This window comes from Ophidiomyces ophidiicola (genome assembly GCF_022830035.1).
Source record: "Ophidiomyces ophidiicola strain CBS 122913 chromosome Unknown scaffold_29, whole genome shotgun sequence".
NCBI lineage: Eukaryota > Fungi > Ascomycota > Eurotiomycetes > Onygenales > Onygenaceae > Ophidiomyces > Ophidiomyces ophidiicola.
The window spans coordinates 124,306-146,545 of NW_026054669.1; the positions used below are offsets into that span (position 1 = coordinate 124,306).

The window sequence follows — 22,240 nt, forward strand, 5'->3', positions numbered from 1 at the left end:
TTCCATTTATATTAAAAATGCAACAGGGGGAATTGTAGGGGACGCATTGCAGATTTTCAAGACACCACGATTCTTCGGCGGAAAGTATACTAAATATGACATCATAAATGTCACGGCAGTCATCCAGAATGGCACCGTCGAAAAAAATCCCGAGAGTAAAGGTCGTTCAATACCTCTTATCCATACCTTGCCTACCTTATCATTTCTCTAGGGCAAAGGACAAGGGGCCACACATACAAGCCGGGGCATTACACCCAGAAAATAGAGCAGAATAATCAAAGCAGCAAACAGAAAAGAAAAGAAAACCAATGTTTCTCCAACTTCTTACCACACACGGAGGAAGAAGAAGAAACATCCCGGGGGCAAAACGTACCACAACGTGAACGCTAGAAAAAGACTCCCAGGCCCACCACTTAGCAGGCCTTTTCCAATCTGCACGAACAGTGCTGTTCCAATTGAGCCTCCGATTCCAATCAGCTGGATATGCCTTGGCTTCAGCTTTCGGTGCGTCATATCGATGGTAGGCCGGTCGCCAACATCCTCCTGAATCGAAGCATGTTGGGACGACGGCACGGACTTCTCCGGATCTGCCAGGTGGGACGCAAGCGAGGGGGACTGTACGGAGCTGGTGAACGCGGTGTCAGCCGCCAACGGCGCGTTCTTGTCGCGGGCCATTGCGAAAGAGAGGACGGTCGAGAGCAAAGGGGGAATTCTAGTGGTCTTTTTTGGAATCTTGACCCTATTCAACAACACATGGCGAGGAAAAGAAACGAAAGAAAGAAAAATTCAGTTGATCCCCGGATTTTCGAGAAACATTGGAAGCGCCCCGCCGCAGCCTTTTAAAGGCAGAAACGAGAGAGTGGGCAGGAGCTCCATGGCCGGGACAGAACCGGGGCGGGCAGGCTCCACCAAGGGGGGTATTAACCTGAATCCTCCGAGCGGCCCATGTGGCCACGCAGCGTTCAAGCAACCATGGCAGGGCTGCGTGCGCGGCGCTCTGTAAAGCCAGAAAAGAGTATTGCCGCTGTCGATCGCCGGTCGGGCGAGGACATGGTGTGTTTGACGACAAAACAGCGCTGTTCTTGCTCAACAACGACGTAACCCAAGTATGCGCTAGTCCCAGTGCAGGCTAGCGTATAACGTTTGCGCCACCGACGTCCCGTGACCGCTCCTTCCTCAACGCAAAGCCCGCCGGATACGGCTAGGCGGAAACGAGTACCGTGGCTGCCAATTTCTTTGGGAAAATACATGTGAAGATTCTAGTGCTAGTCTAGTGTTCTATCTACTACTAATAAGTACCGATGCACAAGGCGGCTGCCCACATACGCGAAATGCACTGCTGCTAATATCATACAACAAGAAGATGCCGTCGGTAGCGAACGGTCTTGGAAGTGTGGACAAGGCTCGGCTGGAATCCAGAGAAACAGACCACAAATCAAGGACTGTCTCCAGGCAGCTGACGCGGGGCCGTTGAATTCACAATCCTAATGACGAAGGAGCACGGATAGCGCGCATGTCCGACAGCGAAGCGGGGGGGCGATACCGGTTTCCGGTGCAACAGGCTCTGTTCGAAATGCCAATTTGATGAAAGCGTCGTCGTCGGCCGGATTCGACCGGAGCGAGTGCGAAATAAAATCAGACTGCAGCCCGGGTTTCTGCAGACGTCATTGGTTTTTATCCTGCATGGTCTGCGCTCTTTTGCTGCTTTTTTGTTCAGGAGGCTCCTACATTACCAGAGACTGTCAGTTAAAACGACGCAGCAAGGGTAAGCAACGCTGTGAACTTACTGATTGAACTCGACGTTTGCGGCCGGCAAGGGGAATGTCTGTTACAAGAGCTGACGGCGACAAAGTCGTGGCGTCCAGGCGTTTTCTCATCCCAGAGCATACCACGTTTTTAGCTCCTTTGATGTGAATGCCAGCATCGATATTAATTTCTATAGGTCGCGTCTTGCCGCTATCAATATCGTCTAGGACGCCGCAAGCTTTCAATGCTGTTACCACCGATGAGGCGATCTGGGCTGATTTAGCCTGCCGTTGTTGCTGTAGCTGCTGCATAGCGCCGGCACTGGTGCTCGATGGCTGTGCCTGGGTTGTTGCTTCAGCTGCGATCGGATTTCCTCCATCAACCGAGCTTGGAATCGCAACAGTGTTTTCTTGGCCCTCGATGGTGATAGAAGTGTCGATTTTCAACACGATCGGTGGGAGGGCTAGTGTCTCATCGTCTTCGTCATCGTCAAACAAATCGATGTTGGAATGCGAGGCAATGTATGGTGGAGGCGGCGCAGGCAGCGGCGCTTGGCTCTGGAGGTTTGTGACAAACTCAGCGAGCTTGAGATTCTGATGGCCAATCGAGTCGGACGGTGGAAACATCGTCGCTGAGAAAATATTATGCAAGAGAAGCAAGCGGCGTCTGTAAGGGAGGTATCGGGTGCGACCAGCGCTGCAGTATACTTTTGATAAAGGGATAAAGATGCGAAAATACAGGCGCAGTAGCAAAAAGGTAAGCCAACTGAGACTTGAGAGCTCTCTGTAGACGTAAAACAGAAAATAGAGGTTATATATAGGAAGTTCTGTTTGCTGTCGAAGACCTGCTCAATAAACAAGCAGGGCACCTATTGCAAGCTTGCAGCAGAGTCTCGGCGGGTTGCTGGGAGACCATTGACGGCAAGGTTACAAGCAGCAGAATAAAGCCGGATGAATCCGCTGATTTAGTTATTCTTTCAAAGACAAGCAATAACAAAAATGAATTTCTATACCCGGCATCTGGGGTGGTATCCCTATTATTATTATTATTATTATTGAGGACTACTAGCAGCAAACGGTGGCGGGCAAAAACAAAACAAAAAGCACTTCTCATCAAGCAGAAAAGTGCATGAATACTGACTGATAAATATAGCAGACAATAGCCCACAGCTGTGGTGGCGGGATTGCGATTGACGCGGGCGCTATTTCTATTGACACTTCAATGGGGCTATTGTTCGCGATTGTCGTCAATAGGCAACGGGTGCGATTGGCCCCAGCGCCCACCAGAACAGAGCGCATTCTCAGCAGAATAAAACGCGCCGAACCGTGCAACCCACAGCTGGCAGAGCGACGTTACACCGGGTGCGCATCCCTCGTTGAGGCGGGTGGGAGCTGAAGGATTGGGCGATGTTGCCAGGGCGGGAATGCGTGCGACGTACGGAGTATGGAGTACGGAGTAGATATTAGGATTGCTGCAGGCGGCAAGCTGGACACCAGCCCATTAAGAGTCGCACTGGGTTTGCTTTTGTTTTGCCTGCTGCGACGGCGAGAGCGAAGCGCCGGGTGGCTGGCTATCAAAGACCGGGCCCCTGACTTAGTTAACTAACTAACTACTCTCAATGCCGGAAATAAACATAAGACCTGTGTCTACAATCCAACTCCATTGTTGAAAACAACCTTGAAGCCTCCCTCATGTAAAACTCCGCTATCGCCCCAGGGCCTGAAACGGTCGGTTAGGCCCCCCTTTTCTATGTAGCTCAAACGCCAAAAAGAAACCTGTGATCGTTGTACAAATACACCGTAAACACATGACAATCGCAGTGAAGCATGGGGGTATGGATATCGCAAGCAGAGCTAAAATCCAGCGGGTGCTAAGTTTTTTTCGCTTTTGGTTGTAATCAGACAAGCACTCGACGGGGCGCAAAGAGATCTTTGGACCATGCTGGTAGCCGTCCATCACGTTCATATTCGAAACCACAGTTTTGGCAAAGAACCTGTACCAGAAAAAGAAGCAAACATTAGCGGATGAATCAATCAAGTCCAAGTACGCAACAGCCATACCTTGGGGCCCTCTGGGCCGTCTCGGGCCGCCCATGTAGCATGTCCCGGCCACGCACAGTTTGTGCACCGCCAGTTTTGTCGCTCCCTACAATGAGTGTTAGCGAATTCCAAATACCGAGGGTATTACATGGGGTTCCTACATATCAGTTAAAGTGCCGCCTCCACCCCCATACCCGGCCACAGCACCACCGATGTCTGGAGTCCCTCGACCGCCAGGGGTCCCGCTTGCCGGGCTATTACTTCGAGCCCGACGACGTCGTTTATTGCGCTCGCCCCGACCCATAGGTGTATCTGGATCGGGAAGATCGAAATAACCGCCGGCCGTATGGCGTGTGAGCTCCAGGGACATGCCTGCTGTCGACGAAAATCTCGCTGTCTCTCGCCGCAGTCTCCTGATTTGCCGCTCTCTGTCGCCCTCCCGTTTCTCGATGTCCTCCTTGGAAAGGAACTGCACCCTTGGCTCCCATTCGTCGCCTAAACCGTCAGGGTCGTATCGCCAGCCTGCCTCTTTGCCGTTGGCGGTTTGATTGTCGATCTCAACTCCATCTCCGCCAATACCAACGAGACCACCACTTTCGCATGCTTCCTTTTTTAGTTTGAGAACTGTCTCGCAGATTCCGTGTGATATGACATTGACCCATTCTGGCCCCAGGCCCAGATCTGCGCACGTGACACGCGCAAACACGTCCGCCATGCCTTGATCGTGAAGCAAAGACCATTCGAACTTGTCGGTGTATAATCTGTTTTGCAGAGTAATATCTAATGTTACAATGCAGCGATACGCGTCGTCGGTGTTGAACAGGTTGTCACTAGGAGGCAACCCCTGGGAAATCGTTTGCTTTTTATTGGCATCGTCCAGTTGTACTGGTGTCGTAGGTGGTATTCGAACTGGTGTAGGTGAATCCAAATCATAATTCGTATGGCTTGGTAAACGATTTGACTCCCCCGAGGTTGTCGTTTTCTGGAAGATCGGGTGCATAGCCACCCCAGCGTATTCCTCCAACTGTTGACGGATCTGTGTGCACACTGCCGAGACCATTGCTGGGAGACTTGGCAGGTCTAATTCGCGGACAAAGGAAAGGGCATATTCTTCAGGTGTAACATACGGCTCATGAAGATTCCAAAGAATAAAATCTTTCAGTCGATAAGGAGGAGCCGCCTCTGGCTTTCGATATGCGGGCGCTGTAGGATTAATGCCAAGCTCTAGGTAATTTCGAGGTAAAGGAAAGGGTTCAACGGGTTGGTGTGAAGGGATCTCAAGGTCGATACGAATAGGAACCAGATTTGACGGCAGCAAGCCAAATCTCGCGGACTGGACTTCCTTCCTAAAAGAAACGAAAATTAGATCTCTGTGGGCTTGCGGACGGCAAAGGAGTGAAGCTCACGTCGATTTTGGCCGCCGCCTGATGGCCCAATCTCTAAAATTCGGTTGTACATTTGCAGGCGCATAAATCTCAGTTCCCAGTTTTTCACCTGTAGGTCCTCGATCTGGGTGAATCTCTTCCCTCTTCATACTCCTCAGACCAGTAGGGCGATTCCGATCACCGTCGTCCCATGTATCATCGTCTCCATCGTCTTCCGCATAATTGATCGCTGTGGTACCGCGCTTCGTTGTTCGGACAGTGGGAACTTGTGTTGCTGGAAGGACTGGTATTAATAGCGCGTTGGCATACTGTCGCAGACGGGGAGAGTAAGATGTGACGGTGGCAAAAGGGAGAGACATCCTTCTTTTTTCTGTTTTTCCTTTCTCCCGGTAAGGAGTGGTCAAGCAACTGTCACTGTCATCTAGGCGCAATGATGCGCGACAAGCTTAATGAGAAGCTTCCACGGAGACGAAGACGCGGTCAAAGTCTTCAGCCACCTCTCTTCAAATGGTTTCTGGATAAGTCCTATAAGCTATACTGCCGAAGTCAACTCATTTAAAACAGCCAAATGCAAGCTGGGAGGATTGTATTGAATAACTCTGGGAGTAGCCGTTCCTCAAGAGCTCAATTAACAAGCACAAGACGCTAGCCCAAATCAGGCTTAGCGGGTAGTTAACAATTGCCTCCCTGTTGACTTCACAGATCATTGACGGTACAGTACGAAGTAACTACAAAGTAGCCTAAAAGGACAAAAAAAAGTACGTAATTCAACAGAGTTAGCATTGTAGCTACAGGTAAAGGTTGACAAAAATCCACAAATGAAAACGCCTGGGATGGTTTTGTAGAGAGATCTTTTCTTCAAGAAAAAGAACTGGGAGTTGGAAAACCAGCCAATGCGGGTATTTTTCGAAGCTGAAAATTTAACAGTAGGGGGAATATAAGCAGCGTATGAAAAGGAGACATAAGGAAAATGGGTGCCGCGGGACAGAAAAATCGCCTAACAATGTGCTGGAGGTTGCGGGTTTAAGAGTCGGCTAGTAATTGCACGCGACCACCTTGAAACATTTCCAGAAGATACTGGTAGCTAAATCGGGCCTGCGATGCCTGCTTTGTGTACTGGAGAGAAAAAGTCATCGGCCCTCCCTCACAAAATAACTTAGCGTAATCCGATCACACTCTATGCATAGCCATGTTAGTTCAGCCAAGCATTCGGTGGAGTCAACATACCATTTCGAGTGTCCACACCCTTCGAATCCAGACTTTGAGCTTGCCCTCTACACCGTCTACATTTTCTAGCTCGACGCCTTCCCACCAGCACCTTCGCGCTGGTTTCCTCCAAAAGAGCAGCAATTTTTGCGCCATACCTACAGCATTGTTGCCGTTGAGATCGCCACGTATATCGGTTCGTAATCTAGCTAATGCTAGGCTGCATACTACCGCTTTATTAGGCTCCGCGGCACGGTGACCCCAACAGTCATCATGGTTAAACCCGCTGAAGAAATACAATAATTAGCTGGCATGAAACAACTGGCCATGACGTAAAAAGGCAACTCACCCTGCAGTCAACATTTCAATTAAATGCTGTTCCGTTGTTCCAGCCTCGTCAGTCTTCCGAAGGCCTGAAAAAATACCATCCTGTTTAAGTAATGCTTTACCAGCGGCTCGTTTGATGTCCATCATTTCTGGATGCTCAACCTCCGAGTTGGGCGGTATTGCATAGAAATCCAGGTCTTCACGGAGTACTATAATACCTGCACGATCCTGGAGCATGTCACGCTGAGAGTTTTGAAGGGACTCGAGTGGATCTGCATCGGGCGAAGTGGTTGGTGACGGTGTGGGAGACGGTATTGACTGTGCTACAGATCGGAAGAATTCAAGCATATACTGAAGGGATGTAGGGTCGTACTAGGAAAAATCATTAAGCGTCAAAATCTAAAACGGTATCGCTTTAAGATCACGCATTTACTTACATCAACTGAGTATACATCACCTTCATTAAACGCCCCCATATGGCTATCTGGAAGTAGCCCATTAGGAAAAAGCGATAGTAAGACAAATTCCGGTAATGTCAGCAATTCATCGCGAGACAGTGTGAATCGTGTGCCTCTATGAGCAATTGAATCAACATCGTAACGAACAGGAAATACCAGAAACATATGGGGAACAAAGGGTACGAACCGTAAATCGAGAGTGATATTCTCGTCGCCTCCGACGTCTAATCAATAGAAAGAATATTAGCTTCAGAAAACATATATTTTAACCCAACAGGACGTATCAATCCATCATGGTTCAGTTTAACCGGTGTCTGGCACACATACCTCCCAGGGTATTCAAAGGCGGCCCTCCTGTCTGTTGGACTTGCGTGATAATACTTGCAGCCCCTCCCGCAGCCGCCATGACGTACGAAAATGACAGGAGCGGGCTTGAACCCTCTGTATAAGGAGGTGGAGGCTCGGCGTCGTCTCGACTTTTCCCTGAAGACTCTCCTCGGGTATCCTTTGAAAGAGCGGCTTTTGTATCTGCGATAACAGAAGATGTGGTGGCGAGGGAATGCGAGGCCGGGCGTTCTTCACGGGATGCAGTCGAGGCAAACGCGAGGACACCGGGGACGGGCGATTCTGTTACAGTGTCTTTAGGCCCGGGTTCAGGGGAGAAGTATAGCGACGAAAACGGAGGTGGGCCGGGCGATGGAGGAGCGTCGGAGCGGGAGGAAGAAGGGGAATGGGGAGGAGGAGGTGGTGAAGGTGGTTGTTGATATGCGATATTGTTATCCACGGTGCTGGAGGTGAAGCGGTCACGATACTAGCCGCGCCCAAGCAGGCGAGCTGGGGGAATCCTGTCTAGCTGACAAGAGGGGAAGGCCAATTATAAGACAGAATAGGAGGCACAAGAGCGTCCTGTTTGCGCGCAATTTGGCAGAGAAATGTTAGGATGGAAAGCGGCAATAAGATGTGCTGAACGGCTCGCGCGCTTGTGCTAGTTAACTAGTTAGTTGGTTGGTTGGGAGGCTAAGTTTGATTCGTGGCTGGGGTGCGCTTCGGCGGAACCACGCATTCGTCAAGGCTCGGGCTCTTGTTTCGTCAAGGAGAGGACCTGGTCGGTATGTGTTGTTCGTTGGCGATGCATCGCAAGCAGACAACGCTTTCGTAGCCGGCTTGGGCTTGGGGGCCGCAGCGCTTGGCACTGTGCCTGCAGAGCGCACGATCAACCGCAGCATCACAGCGTGCGCGCATCATGGGAATCGGCGGCAGGCGTGACCTCTTTGTCGACGCATGCATGCAATGGCTGGCGGGAATTGAGTCCCCATACTGGATGACTGGCTAATTCTTCAAATAAGCATGCGGAAGACGCCAGCCAACAGACCTTGGTTTAGGCATCTGCAATCCGGCATTGTCTCACCAGCAACTCGTGTTCTATGACACCCTCGAAATCTGTCTCGATGCGATGGGAGAAAAGTGCTACCTATGGCCCCAAAGGGGCATTTGACTTGGCGAGCGCCTCTTCAGAAAAGCGGGGATTTCGAAGGTCGCAATTCTTTGCAAAAAGAACTTCTACAGTTACATTCAGAATGTCCTTAAGAGCAAACGAAAGCTGCAACACTAAATTAAATCGATGTTCCCAAGTTTAACTGCACATAGAACCAGAGCCAAATCACTGAGTTAGACATTCCATGTTGGAAAAGAGGATTTCCTGACTTCACACCCAAAAATGTCAGGTTCAGCCAATTTGTTGCTAAATATCTGTTCCCAGAAAAGAGGTTGCTTCCATCCAATTGAGATTATTAGAAAAGAATCAATGATGCCAAAAAGGGGAGAGGCCAGTTTCATAGTATGCCAGATATCTTTTGATCCCAGGGCGGTTACTATCCTGATTTTGAATCTGGAAAAAAACTCACTTCGCCAGAATTGAGGGAATTTTTCGTGTCGTATGCTGCCATCGTCTCCCACTGGGGCACAAAATAGAACAACTTCTAGCTGTTTGTCTTCTTGTAACTCTCGCGGGCGATGAAGAATTTTTATGGCAAGGAAAAGGGTTATGGTATAAGTAGGCATAATTATCATGGTTAGCCTAGTGAGCTATCTGCTGGGAACTGGGAGATCGAAAGCATACTGTCCAGTAGCTAACTGACTCTAGTTCACTTGAAAGATTTTCAATGCTAGTATCAGCCATCCAGCAAAAGGTGGCAGGCTTGCCCCATAGTAGGTTGAGCGTTTAAGTGAGGTAATTCCAGCTAGGTCAACAGGTTCTGCAACATGGAAGCATCCCAAATCATGGAGCATACGTAAATGTTCATAATCAACTAACAGCCCTGATGCTTCCACTTGCTGAAGCAGCTCAACTCTGAAGTTTGTAAGGAATATCATGTCCAGGTCTTGAACTGCCAACTCATAGAAAAGCTCTTGGTTTTTCCTGTGACCAGCACAACCAGATGAAGCCAACAGTCACATGTCATGTTGTAGGCTACTGGTAGTAGGGCAGAGATAATCCGTCGAAGCAGCTGATACTTTCTATCATGCACGATGGGGTATTAACACCAATGGATGTACTGATTGGAAGTAAATATTATCCCTGATTAGCAACTATTAATTAGCTATCAATCTTTTTCATGGTAAGAATTGGGTAAACCCACAGTTCTTTTTACATGGAAACTGGAATACGTATACCATTCGTTCCAGTGGTCCTGTGTCAACACTTCACCCCAGGATTGAATTCTAGCTGAAAGTGAAAGAAGCTGGCGGTATTGCTTCAATAGCACAAGCTGAAAACATTTCAAGCGTGCTACTTTTTCTTCTTGCTAAATACTCTGGTGACCACGGTATTTGTAAGCCATCTTAATCCGTAGTTATATGACATATCAGTTCCCGATTTTGAACTATCCAGTCAAAGGCTAGAAGAAGAATGGCATCGATTGGAAATAGGACATGGATAAAAATAGTGGAAACGGGAAGGCATATGTGGCAAACTCATGCAGTTTCAGAGTCCAAGTACGCCTTTGAGCTAGCTTCAGGTCAGATTTTGTAAAATTCTGTACTGAACGGGTGGCATTGCCTGATGCAGCGAATGGGTTTGAGTGGATTTATCTCTTGCACCCTGAATATGGCCAGTGGTGTTGAAGTTCCCATGCAAGTGTTCTGTCCCTAAGAACAACATGTTGTGAAGTGCTGAGAAAAGGGTAAGGAAGACATGCATTATGCTAGGATTGTTCCATCGATACCCATTAGGAAGGTCTAGAAGGTCAGATGGAGTATAGACCATAGCCAGTCTACGGCTTGAGTGGAATAGAACGATGAAGCGCGCGCGCAGGGGGTTGATGAAAGTCGTTTAAGAAGCTATTCAAGATATTCAGCAGAGCCCGGCTTCAAGCGACAAAAGCATCGGTCGTAGCAGATACCTTTCGCCCCCCGGGTTCCCGTTCTTGTCTTAGCAAACTCCATAAATTGTTATGTTGTCGTTGGCCAACACCACAGTCACATCTTGGCCTCCGCCCAGCCAAGATGAACTCTGTGCGGTTCAGGGCTATTACATACTTGTTATAAATGAATTGAAGACATATTTTCAGCCTGTGTTGAAGAAGCTTAAATATGTTCTATTTAAATCCATTTATAAGACAAGTATAACGTCCATCTCAACAAACCCGTGAAAGGCCCGTCATGAAAGCTCCCAGTCTTATCTTGTACAACAAAAAGATATGTTTCAGACAAAAAAGATTAACCATCTATCTGTCTCTCAAAATATCAAGCGCACAGCCCAAAAAGTTATGATTTTGACTTGCCAATTCGGTAAATCGAGCAACATAAGATCAGCGTAAATAATCAAAAGACTGTAATGTGCAGTCAGACACTGTCTGGGGTATTCTCAAGAGCTAATGTATGCTCTAAGCCAAAAAGGTAGAGTGTTGCTGGACTGTATTTCCATCCGTTTGACGAGGGAGATCCACAGGAAGGTGTAAACAGCGACAATCGGGTAATGATGCTAAGAGTACCGAGTATGTCAGCTAATACCTTCATCGCAATGGAAAATTGCGGTGCCATGAGCAAAGTGCTTAGTCTTATGATGAAAGATCATTTCGACTCGGTCTTGTGTTTGTGTTCGTGAGTCGTTCATCAAGAAGGCCACGGGGCTGAAGGGCAAGCCCAGCTTCAAGAGTAAAGCTGACATAGGTGCTTCCCGGGTCACCTATTTTAATGGGGGTTTGGGATTTTTCTTCGCCCTTCCATCACGACCAAGGAGATTCAAATCGCCAACCGTTGGATAATGGTGCCGAACGGTTGTAAAATTCAAGAATCCTGTCTTACAGGCCTTGGAGGTCTGCTAGCGAGGAAGAGCATAAGTTATTCAGAAGTACTCCGTATTTAATTTTTTTTTCGCACAGTCAGAAGCCCCGATTCACCAGTATTAGGGGTAGTTCGGAGTACGGAGTACTCCGTCCAATATTCGGAATTCGGAGCTCTCGTGAATTCCGACTTTTTGAAATAACTACTCCGTACACTCGCTGAAGAGTCAGGACTCAGGACAGCAATAATATCCACACAAATCCTTACTAACTGACTAACTACTCCAAGGCCATTGAAATACGGAGTATTGCCGACACTTACAGTTTACCAGTGAATAAATTATGCTCTCATCTAGCGTTTATCACTCCATATACTCGCATTCTAACGCAACATTATGCGGACGCGTGATTGTCACGTCGCTTGAACTGGAGCAGAGGCCCTGTGGTCGCACTTGTCACATGGTCACAGAGTTGCAACTCGTTTTGCCGGTCTCTGCCCCAACCTGCCAATGGCGAGCCTTCACCCAACCTCCCTTCCGGTCCGCCCACCACCCGGAAGTCATATAGAAGGAGGGTGGTGGCTAAAATGCGTGTCATTTCGAACATTGCGAGACCCTTACCAACACAGCTACGTGGCCCAATGGAAAATGGATTGAACGCCGCCCGTGCCAGCTCAACAGACTCGCGAGTATACTGCTTGCCGTCAGGAGTCCAGCGCTCCGGGATAAAGCTGAACGGTTGCGGGAAATAGTCGTCCTTGTGATGGATGCTATAGATGGCAACTCCAACGTCATAGCCGCCCGGAATGATATCCTTGTCGACAGTCATGCCCTCGTTCTCCACCTCGCGCCAGAGGCTGCTACCAACCGAAGGGGACATGCGCATAGCTTCGTCAATACAGGCGCGCAGGTAGAGGCAACTGTTCAACTTCTGTCGATTTTTGATATCGTCCACGGAGTTGAATGTTGTGCGAATTTCTTTACTGACTTTTTCGTAAGCCGTAGGCGAGCGACTTACATAGAAAAAAAATGCCGACAGTGCTGTGGCTGTTGTGTCCGTCCCTAAAAGATATTAAATACTGTTATTTAAGCCGGATAGCTACAGCACTTTGCACCTACCAGCAACAATCAAAGTTGTTGATTCAGCCAACACCACAGATGGCGACAGCATTTCCCCTGTCGTCTGGTCTTTTCCATTGAGAAGCATGGTGAGTACATTTTGCTGTGCAGGACGGTGTTGTTCATTTTTGTTTTTCAACATTCGATCCACGAAACCAAGCAGTTTCCGACGAGCCACTATACCTTTTTGAAATAGCAATTTGTCTAGGAAGCTGCCCTTGAGTTCAGGGTTCTGCATCAGCACTCCCACACGTTTGCTAGATACTGCTATGGCTTCAAGGACAGGTCGATTGTTTGCCTTTGAAATCATTTCAAATTGGTCACCAAAAACAACGTCTACTGTAATATCGAACGCGAGGTATTCACCTTTCAGCAGAGATCTTCAGTATTCGCTTCTTTCTTTCAATGTGCAAGTGGACTTACACCAACGAGCCATATTCTTGGAAACAGACCATGTCCCAGTGGGTGTGCTCTCTATGTTTGCTGTATCTCCTTTGCTAAGCCTTTCAATGAAGTTATCGATGTGCTTATCAATTGTCTCTTCATATGTACGTAATGCTGAGTCTGACAGACCCTGGCTGATAATTCGACGCCGGCTAGCATGCTGCTTCTTGTCCCGCAAAGTAAGCGTATTTGGTGATCGACGGCCCAAGGAAGTATATGCTGTTGCCTTTTTGACATTGGCCCCGATTGCATAAATATCTATCCATATGCTCAGTTTCAAGGACTTGACTGCTTAGTTTTGCAACAAGAACATGCCTTTCAGTGCCGCCACGTTATTGAACATAATTCGGTTAGGCCCATATCGAACCTTATCCCCTGGTTACAGAATTAGCCCAATGATGGGGCAACAACGCTTTATGGCCGGCTTCTCACCATATTTCAGATGGCATTTCCACATATCCAGATGCAGATCACCTTTCCAGGCATGATAGCTCCCATATGCATCAGTGACCTTGGCCCAGAAGGGCCCAGGATACTTTGCCAGAGGATGAAACCACACCCGGTATACTACAGTGCAGAGGGCCTGTCCCAAGAGTTAATATAGGATCAAGGGTTAATATTGCCCTGCCACTCGCGCCTCCCAATGGGTAGGCCAAAGAATGAAGCGTCACTGCAAAGTGAGAAGGGATCATACTAACCCGAGCAACACTAGCCCAAACACCCACAAAGCAAATCCTGGCAAACAAATCAACTAGATGTGACATTTTGCCAATGGCTCAACCTAGCAAGAGACGATTAATCTTCGGTAGGGAAGTCTAATAGAAAAGGGGTCTTTAAATTAACGTTAAGTGGATTTGATAATATTTCCCTTATTCAAGGAGCGCGAATCTTCTGAAATTTAGCTGCAGGCGTCTAACTTTGGATTTTCAAGCTTTCTCCGTATATATCCTGAGTCAGGGAAGTACGGGAACGGACTTTTATGACCGAAATCCGTAGCACGGGGCAGTTAGTTAGCAAGATCTAGCGACCAGTTTTTGCTGCAACTGGTAGATTTGTTTGTCAGTGGACTGTTTTAACTGATCTCGGGATTTCATTTTGTAGGGGTGCTGACTCGCCTCTGTGACCCTAAGATCACATTTTATCACGGCTTGAAATATCATTGCTCATTATTTTGACCAGGCCACTAATTACCCAAAAGAGACTCAAACCTTTGCAGAGAGGTGTGTCGTACAGGAAGAGCAGAAGTAGATCTCCCTTTGTACCGCCAATATAGTAAAAGATCCAGGAGAAAATTTACTCCATAGGGATTGCTAACTGGATAGAAGACCATGTGTCAGACAGTCTAATTGAAATTCTGAGCTGTACTGAAGAGATGAATTGGGATTCTAGGCGCCTATAATAGGCAATCGTGGGCATCTTTGATACCATGATACTCAAGGTCACGCACTCCAATACTTAAGGGTTTGACTCGTGAATACTTGCCTCAGTCGTTTTCGCAATGCATCCTGTTAAGGTGTATGCACCTATCCCTATATAGTTGGTTTAGAGACTAAAAAACGCTGGTGATAGGTATAGGCAATTTTGGACCGTGAGACGGAAAATCGATTCAAGATTCAAGCTTACACATCGCATGATACTAACCCATTTGTTGTTTCTTGGTAGTATGAAAGCATATCAGAAGGACAGAGCTAGAAATCGTCCAAGGCAGGATATTTTACCACTATCCACAAACCAGTCCTCCCAGGAGTGACAGGTTATATCCAGAGTCTACATCATCACTTGAGCCCTCTATTCACCCAGTAGCACTCGGAGTCGTGGTCGTCATTTCTAGCAGTTTGCAGGGCGGCAACCAAATGGGCCTAGAAAACGAATTTAATGGCTCACAACAGCGTCCCTGCATAAGGGGTCGAAGCTAGTGGTCTTTGGACCTTCTCGCAAGAAGATAGGATATTTTCAACCGGCCGCGAGGGATTGGCCAAGCATCCGGATAAATTTTCCTAGCCTGCGATCTCTCCTATTTCTTCTAGGCTTGCTAACATGGTCGACTTAGAACTTGTGGCTGTTATCACTGGCCTAATCCAACCGCAGATGGGGCCCAAGAATTTCTCAGAAAAGACGGTGCTATTAGAGGCGATCATCTGGAAAGATCTGTCCTCATTTGAAGCCTTAAAAGACGCGGCAGAGTATTTCCAAAAGGCCCATAAATCTAATTCCCCCATTATGCCGACGTCAGGTCCTTAAGCTTGGGGCAACACTGATGGTGCCAAATTCAATGGAATTAAAAGACGCACCGGGAAGCTTGAAGCTAGTGGGGGTGAAAAGCCCGAACATACAGAATTCCGATAGAAATTATATCTCAAGCGGATGGAACCACCTGTATTTTCTTGTATCCGTGCATTTCTCTCCCATTTGCGGTGCATTGGCGAGGTGGGGCCTTGCATTAGACGATATCAAGATAGCTCGCTCCCATCGTCTGGCTTTGGCGAGAAGAGGGCCCCAATGATTGGCGAGCACCCAAAATTCTTGTATGCTAACATCGATGAAGACCGATATTCTCAATACGGATCTAGGGCTCCAGCACGACAGAAGCTTGCAGAGCGATGCTTTCAGGGGCAATGCTCGGCAACAAGCTGTTCTGTGCGGAAGAGCGGTCTCCGTATGATTAAAAAAGCGAGTTAAGAGCATTAAACCCTAGTATCCGCCGTTCTTCGTGGAAATGAGGAGACGGTCTACCATTACGGGAGCTTATTCCCGCTTTTTTAAAGGGCTGCATACCGCTCGATAGAGGAATAGAGACTGGTGTACTCCGTACGGGGTATGGAAGACTTGATGCAACAAACAGTGGGGGCGCGATGGGACCGAAGAAATGACCTCAAGAGCCCCCGGGATTCCCACAGCCTCTCACATGGCCTGGCCTTCGTCATGGAATATTCATCCATCAATTCCTGGATACTGCCTCATGTGGACACGAGCGATGTGCTCAGCAGCCCAGGAATCGTTCAACGCCACTATGTGTAAGGCCATATTACTCCCGTCAGTGAGACTGGCAAACAAATCTGTGGACTCTTGTCGTGTTTTCTTTCCTATCTGACAGCAGCAGTGCGCTTCACACACAGGCACAGATTGATAAGATCATTGAAAGTGGCCCTGACTTGTTTCAGTGAGGTTACATCAATAACTATCAAGTCGCCGGGGCAAATAAACTTCTCAACCTGCCATTGGCGCCCTCCGTTCCCCGAAGCTTGGTTCATAGAAGCCAGCAGCCTTGTGCAAGGAAGCTGATCCTTCGACAGGGAAGACAAAGATATACGAGAAGCATGGGTAGGCCTCAGCACCTGGGTGAAGTTACGGGCTGCCCGTTCAATGCGGCGAGTTATCTTGTGCGAAGTTATGATATTTTCCCGCAAGCAAACAGGGCAGAAATTGAAAATAGAAATAAACGTTTGAGTTTAATCACGAACGGCGCTCAAGCCAAGGCTAAGACAATGCTTATTTGAATGATGCCATTCCAGCATCCTATTTCAGCTGAACGGTCTGTATGGATACCTGTTACTCTGTACATGTAGTAAATTCTCTACTTGCCGAGGGAGTCAACCCGATCTCTGAGAGATTGTATGAATGGGAGTAATAGCAATGAACCTTCCTTTTCTGCCTTCACCAAGTCGTTACACCATTGTCTGATAGTCATCATGATTTCCCGGCAATGCTTTAGCTCCTGAGAAATATCCATTTTTTCTATTGTAAGCTGTTCTTCATCCATCAAAAATTGGCCATAGCGGACAGTCTGGCAGTAACCTTTGAAAGGCCTGTTGTGAAATTTCACACTAGCGTAACAACTTAAAACCTGCTGTGTGAGGTGAATACAGCAGAGGGCAAGGGAAGATGATCCGGGTACTTCCGTGTATATTGACGACCAGTTATCGACGGGAAGGCAGCTCGAAACGAGGGCTAAGCCTTGTCGAGCGTGAAGCAGCGAAATCTCTATCGGCGTGTCCGGGCCCCATAACTGAGCATCGTATAGACTGGAAATCAGCTCAATCGAGCGAAAATCATTCAAAGGCGAGGAAAATGTGGACATAGGCGGCATAGATGATTGAGGTGGAATACGATCCAGGAATGGTTCGGTGGGCACCTTTGACTGATGGGAGAGACTTCGGTCAGAATGTTCGTCATGTAAACCTAATTCCAGGTCGGAGTCAGGCCACGACGCATGTAATAATACCGGTGATGGGACTTCAGGTGTGATCGAAGTGCCGCCCCAAAGTAATGGTATAGAATCGACGCCGGTAGTGACGGGCAAATTTAGCGATCCCTGTGTCGCCAGCGCACAAGCAGAACCCTTTTGTGTTGCTAATCCAGTGACTGCTGCAAATCTATCCGGAGTGAAAATAGCATCTCCATGAAGAGTAAGGTCCAACTGCAATGTCTCATCTGCTTGAGAAAAACAGTCTTTCTATATAAAGAAAGCCACGGAGAATTCAACATTAGCATGGTAACGGTAGCATGTTTGTTGCAGACGACCCACTGCAATGATTTGCTCATATCGCGCTTCCGCTCCAACGGTTTCTCTTCTAGATAGACCACAGGGCTGCTTCATGGGTCGCCCTTGACCGGCAGACACGGAGAGAGAAGACGGTAATGGCGATATTGCCGAGCTGGTCGAGTGATGCCCGTGTAGCTTTGGCTTGCTCTGTTTGCTGGTACTGTAGGTGCAGGCACTCTCATTCTCCAGGCAGCGGCGGCAGGTGGGACGAGTACCACAACACCTCATTTTGGTACGGTGACATTGGTCACAGGCGGTGCCTGCATACAATCGCGGTCGATTACTGGACATTATTTGTCCACTCCTTTTACAAAATCCTGAAAGTAATGAGAGTCTTCCGTGAGGTCGGGATTGGAGAGATCGAACAGTACTAATGGAGCGTTTTCGAGCAGATGCCGTTTAATAGGGAGGAGAGTAATCATTTTCCATAGACCATCGAAGTATATTTATAGGCTTCTATGGCACGGGCTGCTTTGAGGTCGCATCTCAGTTGGTTCTGAGGGATTCGAGACCCAACAGCTAACCTCGAACAACATTGGCCGAAGTGCAGCATGGAGAGAAAGGTTCATCATGGCAGACCAGTCAAATAGGTTGATGGAGGTCTAGCACTGCCACGAGGTGCGGTTCTTCACAGCACGCACCCGGGGAGTAGCAGGCGTTCCTTGCAACAAGAAGCATTGCAGACCCGCTTGCACCGAGCGGTCGATGTCGTCCGGTGCCAAGCCGCCTATTTCTCGTAACTTAATTCTGCCGCATCACCGCTCGTTAGTTACTCATCAGCTGTGTTTCTGGCGGCCTTGGCGGCATCAAAACAGCTGATCTTGAAAACACCAGCCATCATGCCCGGCACATCGACATCTTGTCTCCAAATTATCTGGTTCTCTCTGTAGCAGGACTAGGATATTATACAGAAGCATGTTGTGGGACTTGCTAAGACTACTAATCCAACAGTCCAGCAGTTTAAAGACGAATTTGGTGGCCCGGCTAACCGCCCAACACCACTCACTGACTACTCTATCATGTGCCTTCGCTGTCGTATGGGCACACCTCAACCTACTTGGTCAGAGTTTCGCTTTGCCTTCCCGTTTGAGATGCATAACTATAAATATACGGAGGATATACCTTTGAAATCTAACTACAGAGCCCCCACTGGGGCCATGCGTCGTGAAATGCGCCGCCAAGAATGAGCCCCTATAAATCCCCCGAATATTGACCTGGACTACGGATAACCCCGTACGGGATCTAGAGCCCTGAACTAAAGTTCTTCGGTTTGCTAAAGATCTTGCTTCCAGTCCTCGAACACCCACTCCTAGTTTATCTTGAGTCATTTCCTTTGATTTATGCTTTGACTAGCGAAATTCAAGATCAAATCAAAGTCTCATACACCGCGTGCTGTTCGCTAGTACGAGTTGAGGCGTTTCCCACTCTGCATCTATCTGCGTTCTTCTCGATAATTTATCTGCCCTGGCCGGTCATAGGTCCAGTCTCCGCTTTTATGTTTTCAGAACCTAACAAGTTTGTCTTAGATGTGGGCAGAATCTCCTTACCCTTTTCAACTTAACCCCAGGCTACATTTACTATAGTCAAAATTACCCAAATCCTCATCCAGTATACTTACGAAGAAGTGGAGTCCTACTCGCCCTGCGACACTCCTCGAGATTTGATTTTATATTCGCAAGTCAAAGGCAACATACTTTGGTGACCTGGATAACGTACGGCTGAGCTTGGTCTATTTCCTTCCCGTCACTACCCGAGGCGCAGGACCTTGTTCAAATAAAGACTTCCATCTGCCGATTTTAGAGACATGCCGAAATTCGAGCTTGTCCAAATATAATTCCAATCGTCAGAAGTGGCATGGGAAATGGAGAAGGAATACACCCCTATATTTTACATTATTGAGCAAAAGGCTATAGTTAACCACCCCAATGCTCTTCGATATAATTCTGCTCAGGAGTCGAGTGATATATTAAAAGGGGCCTTGACGAGTCGTACAGCTAAACAAACTATTGTCGATGCTGCCTGCCTGGATTATTTGAACTGGGAGACTACCCTACGCCATCCTGCTGGTGACGTAGCGAATGTCATTGATGCGCACTATAGGAAATACAGGCGATCTAAATGACCAAATTGACTAGTTTCCAGTTTCAGCACCCTTGGACTGTGCAATAAGTATGAAGATACCCCTTGTCATGGAGCCGGTCTTTTGGCGAATATGCATTCCTGGCCTCAATTGCTGAGGTATGGTGAAATATGTCTTCAACAAGTCATAGACTGTATTGTCAGCCAAACCACATGGCTTCTGGAGACTGTTAATTGCGTTTTGTATGAGAGGCAATATGTCTATGTGACAGACGTATGATAGTCTGAACCCCACTGCTCCAGATTATGGCCAATATTTAATTGTATTCAAAAGCACCTGATTATTTGGGAAATATTCTTGACTGGATCCAATTGAAAAAAAAAAAAAAAAAAAAAAAAACCATGAACTTGGTGACATCAGCCCTGCTAAGCATGTTGCAGAAATCTTGCATCTGTGTATCTTGCAGATGAAGCCTGGGTCGAGTTGAAGTGTGGACAAGCAATGATTCCACTTCCTTGCAATGGTGTTCCCTTCCATAGTCAGTAGTAAGCTTAGAGGTCTTAATATATTCTGGAATATTCGAAATTACGGTTAATTTTCAAAATCCTGACCCTGTGAGTTTGGTTGATTGATATCCAACGCCATTCTGCCTCATGAAGGGATATTTTCAGTGGGTTCATACTTTGGTGAATAGGCACAAAATAAGATAAGTCTTGGATTCAGTACGTAACCAATTTTCCTTTCTTTTTTTATAGTGGGAAGAATATTGACTACCATCAATCCAGGTATTACTGTAAATCTTAATCAACTAGTTTTTGATTGTGGAATGTTGTTCAATAATAATAATTTAACGTCCTCATGAATCCAAGAGTTGTAGAACAGGCTAGCTAAATGACTCGCTAACCCAAGCTGAATAAAGGGGTAGGCATCCGCCCAAAAAGAAGGCATTAACGAAATCGTCCGTATGCTTTCCATACCTCGCAACCAAAATTCTACGAAATGATATCATGAGATTCTAAAGCACGTGGAGTGATACCAAGCAAAGGATATCCAATATTGTGGTTATCATTGGATAAACCTCAGCATTTCCCCATGATCAGGCAACTCACTCTTCCCAAGCGCACCATTTTTTGGTCCAAGAGTTTTGATTAAGTCTGTCGAAACGGATAGTGAACCGTCAAAAGTTTGGGAAACCAGGGACACCAGGCTTCTTGGAGACGGCAAATCGATGGTTCGTGCGCGACCTTTAGGCTGCGAGCTTCCTCCGGACTCACCAACAGGGTCATTATGCACTCTCAGTAGTTTTGGTACTCCAAAATTTTCTTCGCTCAGGGTAATACGGCCCACCTGGATGTGAAGGCTGTGATGCCTGAAAGGCACATTAGTACAAACGACTACTACCTTGAATGGCCTTATCCAGTACCAAAGTCCCAGCCGAGAGAATTATGGAAGGGTACTGACTTGGCGGAATTCGTCGCCTTCGACCGTAACTTCGCGGTCTCGAAGTTGGCGCATCAAGGCAAGGAAATTGCTCTCTTTGAACTTTTGACTTTGGTCGTGACTAACGCTTTCCAGAAGCTGCCCTGCTGTTCGGGCAAGTTCCTCGGCCTCATCCACTCCTGCATGCTGAGCAGGTATCGTGTCAGAGCCTATTCTGATTTGCTCAAACGACGGCAGTGTATTGACAGGCTCCCCCTCCAACCACAAATTGTTCTCTTGTAGTTCAACTTCAGCGCGAGCCTCTGCGAATGCGGCTTCAAAAGCAGAGTCATCGAATATTTCCGAGCCCTGCGGGTCGTGAGATTGAGCTGCCTGTGCAGGGACGCCATGGTTCATTGTGAAATCATCGACTGTTTGTAGTGGCATATTCATCATGGGGTTATGCATCATCTGTCGTTGCGGCATCGCCGATTGCATCCCTGACCTGGAGTTATTCATGAGGTCATTTTGCCAGCCAACAGAAACAGGATTCTGAATAGCGGTTTGAGCTTGTAAACGAGTTTGTACGACAGAAGCTGAAGGTGATGAAATATGGAGTTGCTCGAAATCGGTGGCCCACCCAGAATGTTTTCCATGTTGGTTAAAGTGCGGGCTGGAGAACGCTGGTTGCTGAAGTAAGGGAGGACCGTGAAGGCTTGGTAACGCAGGTCCAGAAATACCAGTTTCAAAAGTATTGAATTCTGAATCTAAGACACCCTCATTGTGATTATGAGATCGAAACCCCTAGAAATTATGATTGATTAACATGGGCATGTGACAGCTGTGCTTTGAATGTCCATACTTGGGCTGCACCGTGCTGTGAAGATAAGCGATCTTGCTGAAGAGTCCTGTCCACAGAGGTATGTTTTTGGAAGTTTTGAAGTGCATTTGAAGGTCCACACAGTGCGTCCCCCATGGTGTCTTAGAGGCCGAATCTCCTCGACTGGACCATGGATGATGATAATGGGTCTGAAAAGGAGGTATGAAAAAGAATGGAAAGCTTGGTTGAACGGTGTCAATTGAACTGTACTTCTGAGAAGTCTACAGCAATGTCATGACCCACCGTCACAATCCTCGCCAGCGTAGGTGCTGTGATAAGAGCTTCCTGAGTTCAGCCGAGGCGACGATGACG

General features: G+C 47.6%; 7 protein-coding genes across 7 annotated transcripts; all 7 read right to left on the bottom strand.

Moving 5' to 3' along the window:
- Nucleotides 1–324: 324 nt before the first annotated feature.
- Nucleotides 325–675, bottom strand: AGP2_2 (general amino acid permease agp2; the record flags this gene model as incomplete). Its single annotated transcript, XM_049254592.1, has 1 exon — nucleotides 325–675. One exon carries the CDS (start codon nucleotides 673–675, stop codon nucleotides 325–327), a length of 351 nt encoding a protein of 116 aa, XP_049106417.1.
- A 989-nt stretch (nucleotides 676–1,664) lies between these two features.
- Nucleotides 1,665–2,372, bottom strand: LOZ57_005564 (uncharacterized protein; the record flags this gene model as incomplete). Its single annotated transcript, XM_049254593.1, has 2 exons — nucleotides 1,665–1,724; nucleotides 1,788–2,372. 2 exons carry the CDS (start codon nucleotides 2,370–2,372, stop codon nucleotides 1,665–1,667), a joined length of 645 nt encoding a protein of 214 aa, XP_049106418.1.
- Nucleotides 2,373–3,942: 1,570 nt separating this feature from the next.
- SFH1 (Chromatin structure remodeling complex protein sfh1) lies at nucleotides 3,943–5,529 on the bottom strand (the record flags this gene model as incomplete). Its single annotated transcript, XM_049254594.1, has 2 exons — nucleotides 3,943–5,131; nucleotides 5,192–5,529. The coding sequence occupies 2 exons, from the start codon at nucleotides 5,527–5,529 to the stop codon at nucleotides 3,943–3,945; spliced, it is 1,527 nt and encodes a 508-aa protein (XP_049106419.1).
- Nucleotides 5,530–6,326: 797 nt separating this feature from the next.
- On the bottom strand, nucleotides 6,327–9,107 carry LOZ57_005566 (uncharacterized protein; the record flags this gene model as incomplete). The annotated part of the gene is made up of 6 exons (XM_049254595.1): nucleotides 6,327–6,347; nucleotides 6,398–6,662; nucleotides 6,726–7,075; nucleotides 7,141–7,385; nucleotides 7,489–7,972; nucleotides 9,066–9,107. 6 exons carry the CDS (start codon nucleotides 9,105–9,107, stop codon nucleotides 6,327–6,329), a joined length of 1,407 nt encoding a protein of 468 aa, XP_049106420.1.
- A 2,730-nt stretch (nucleotides 9,108–11,837) lies between these two features.
- Nucleotides 11,838–13,463, bottom strand: LOZ57_005567 (uncharacterized protein; the record flags this gene model as incomplete). The annotated part of the gene is made up of 5 exons (XM_049254596.1): nucleotides 11,838–12,505; nucleotides 12,563–12,928; nucleotides 12,986–13,264; nucleotides 13,322–13,381; nucleotides 13,439–13,463. 5 exons carry the CDS (start codon nucleotides 13,461–13,463, stop codon nucleotides 11,838–11,840), a joined length of 1,398 nt encoding a protein of 465 aa, XP_049106421.1.
- Nucleotides 13,464–16,580: 3,117 nt separating this feature from the next.
- Nucleotides 16,581–17,603, bottom strand: LOZ57_005568 (uncharacterized protein; the record flags this gene model as incomplete). Its single annotated transcript, XM_049254597.1, has 2 exons — nucleotides 16,581–17,459; nucleotides 17,532–17,603. 2 exons carry the CDS (start codon nucleotides 17,601–17,603, stop codon nucleotides 16,581–16,583), a joined length of 951 nt encoding a protein of 316 aa, XP_049106422.1.
- Nucleotides 17,604–21,072: 3,469 nt separating this feature from the next.
- Nucleotides 21,073–22,024, bottom strand: LOZ57_005569 (uncharacterized protein; the record flags this gene model as incomplete). The annotated part of the gene is made up of 2 exons (XM_049254598.1): nucleotides 21,073–21,852; nucleotides 21,911–22,024. The coding sequence occupies 2 exons, from the start codon at nucleotides 22,022–22,024 to the stop codon at nucleotides 21,073–21,075; spliced, it is 894 nt and encodes a 297-aa protein (XP_049106423.1).
- Nucleotides 22,025–22,240: the final 216 nt, after the last annotated feature.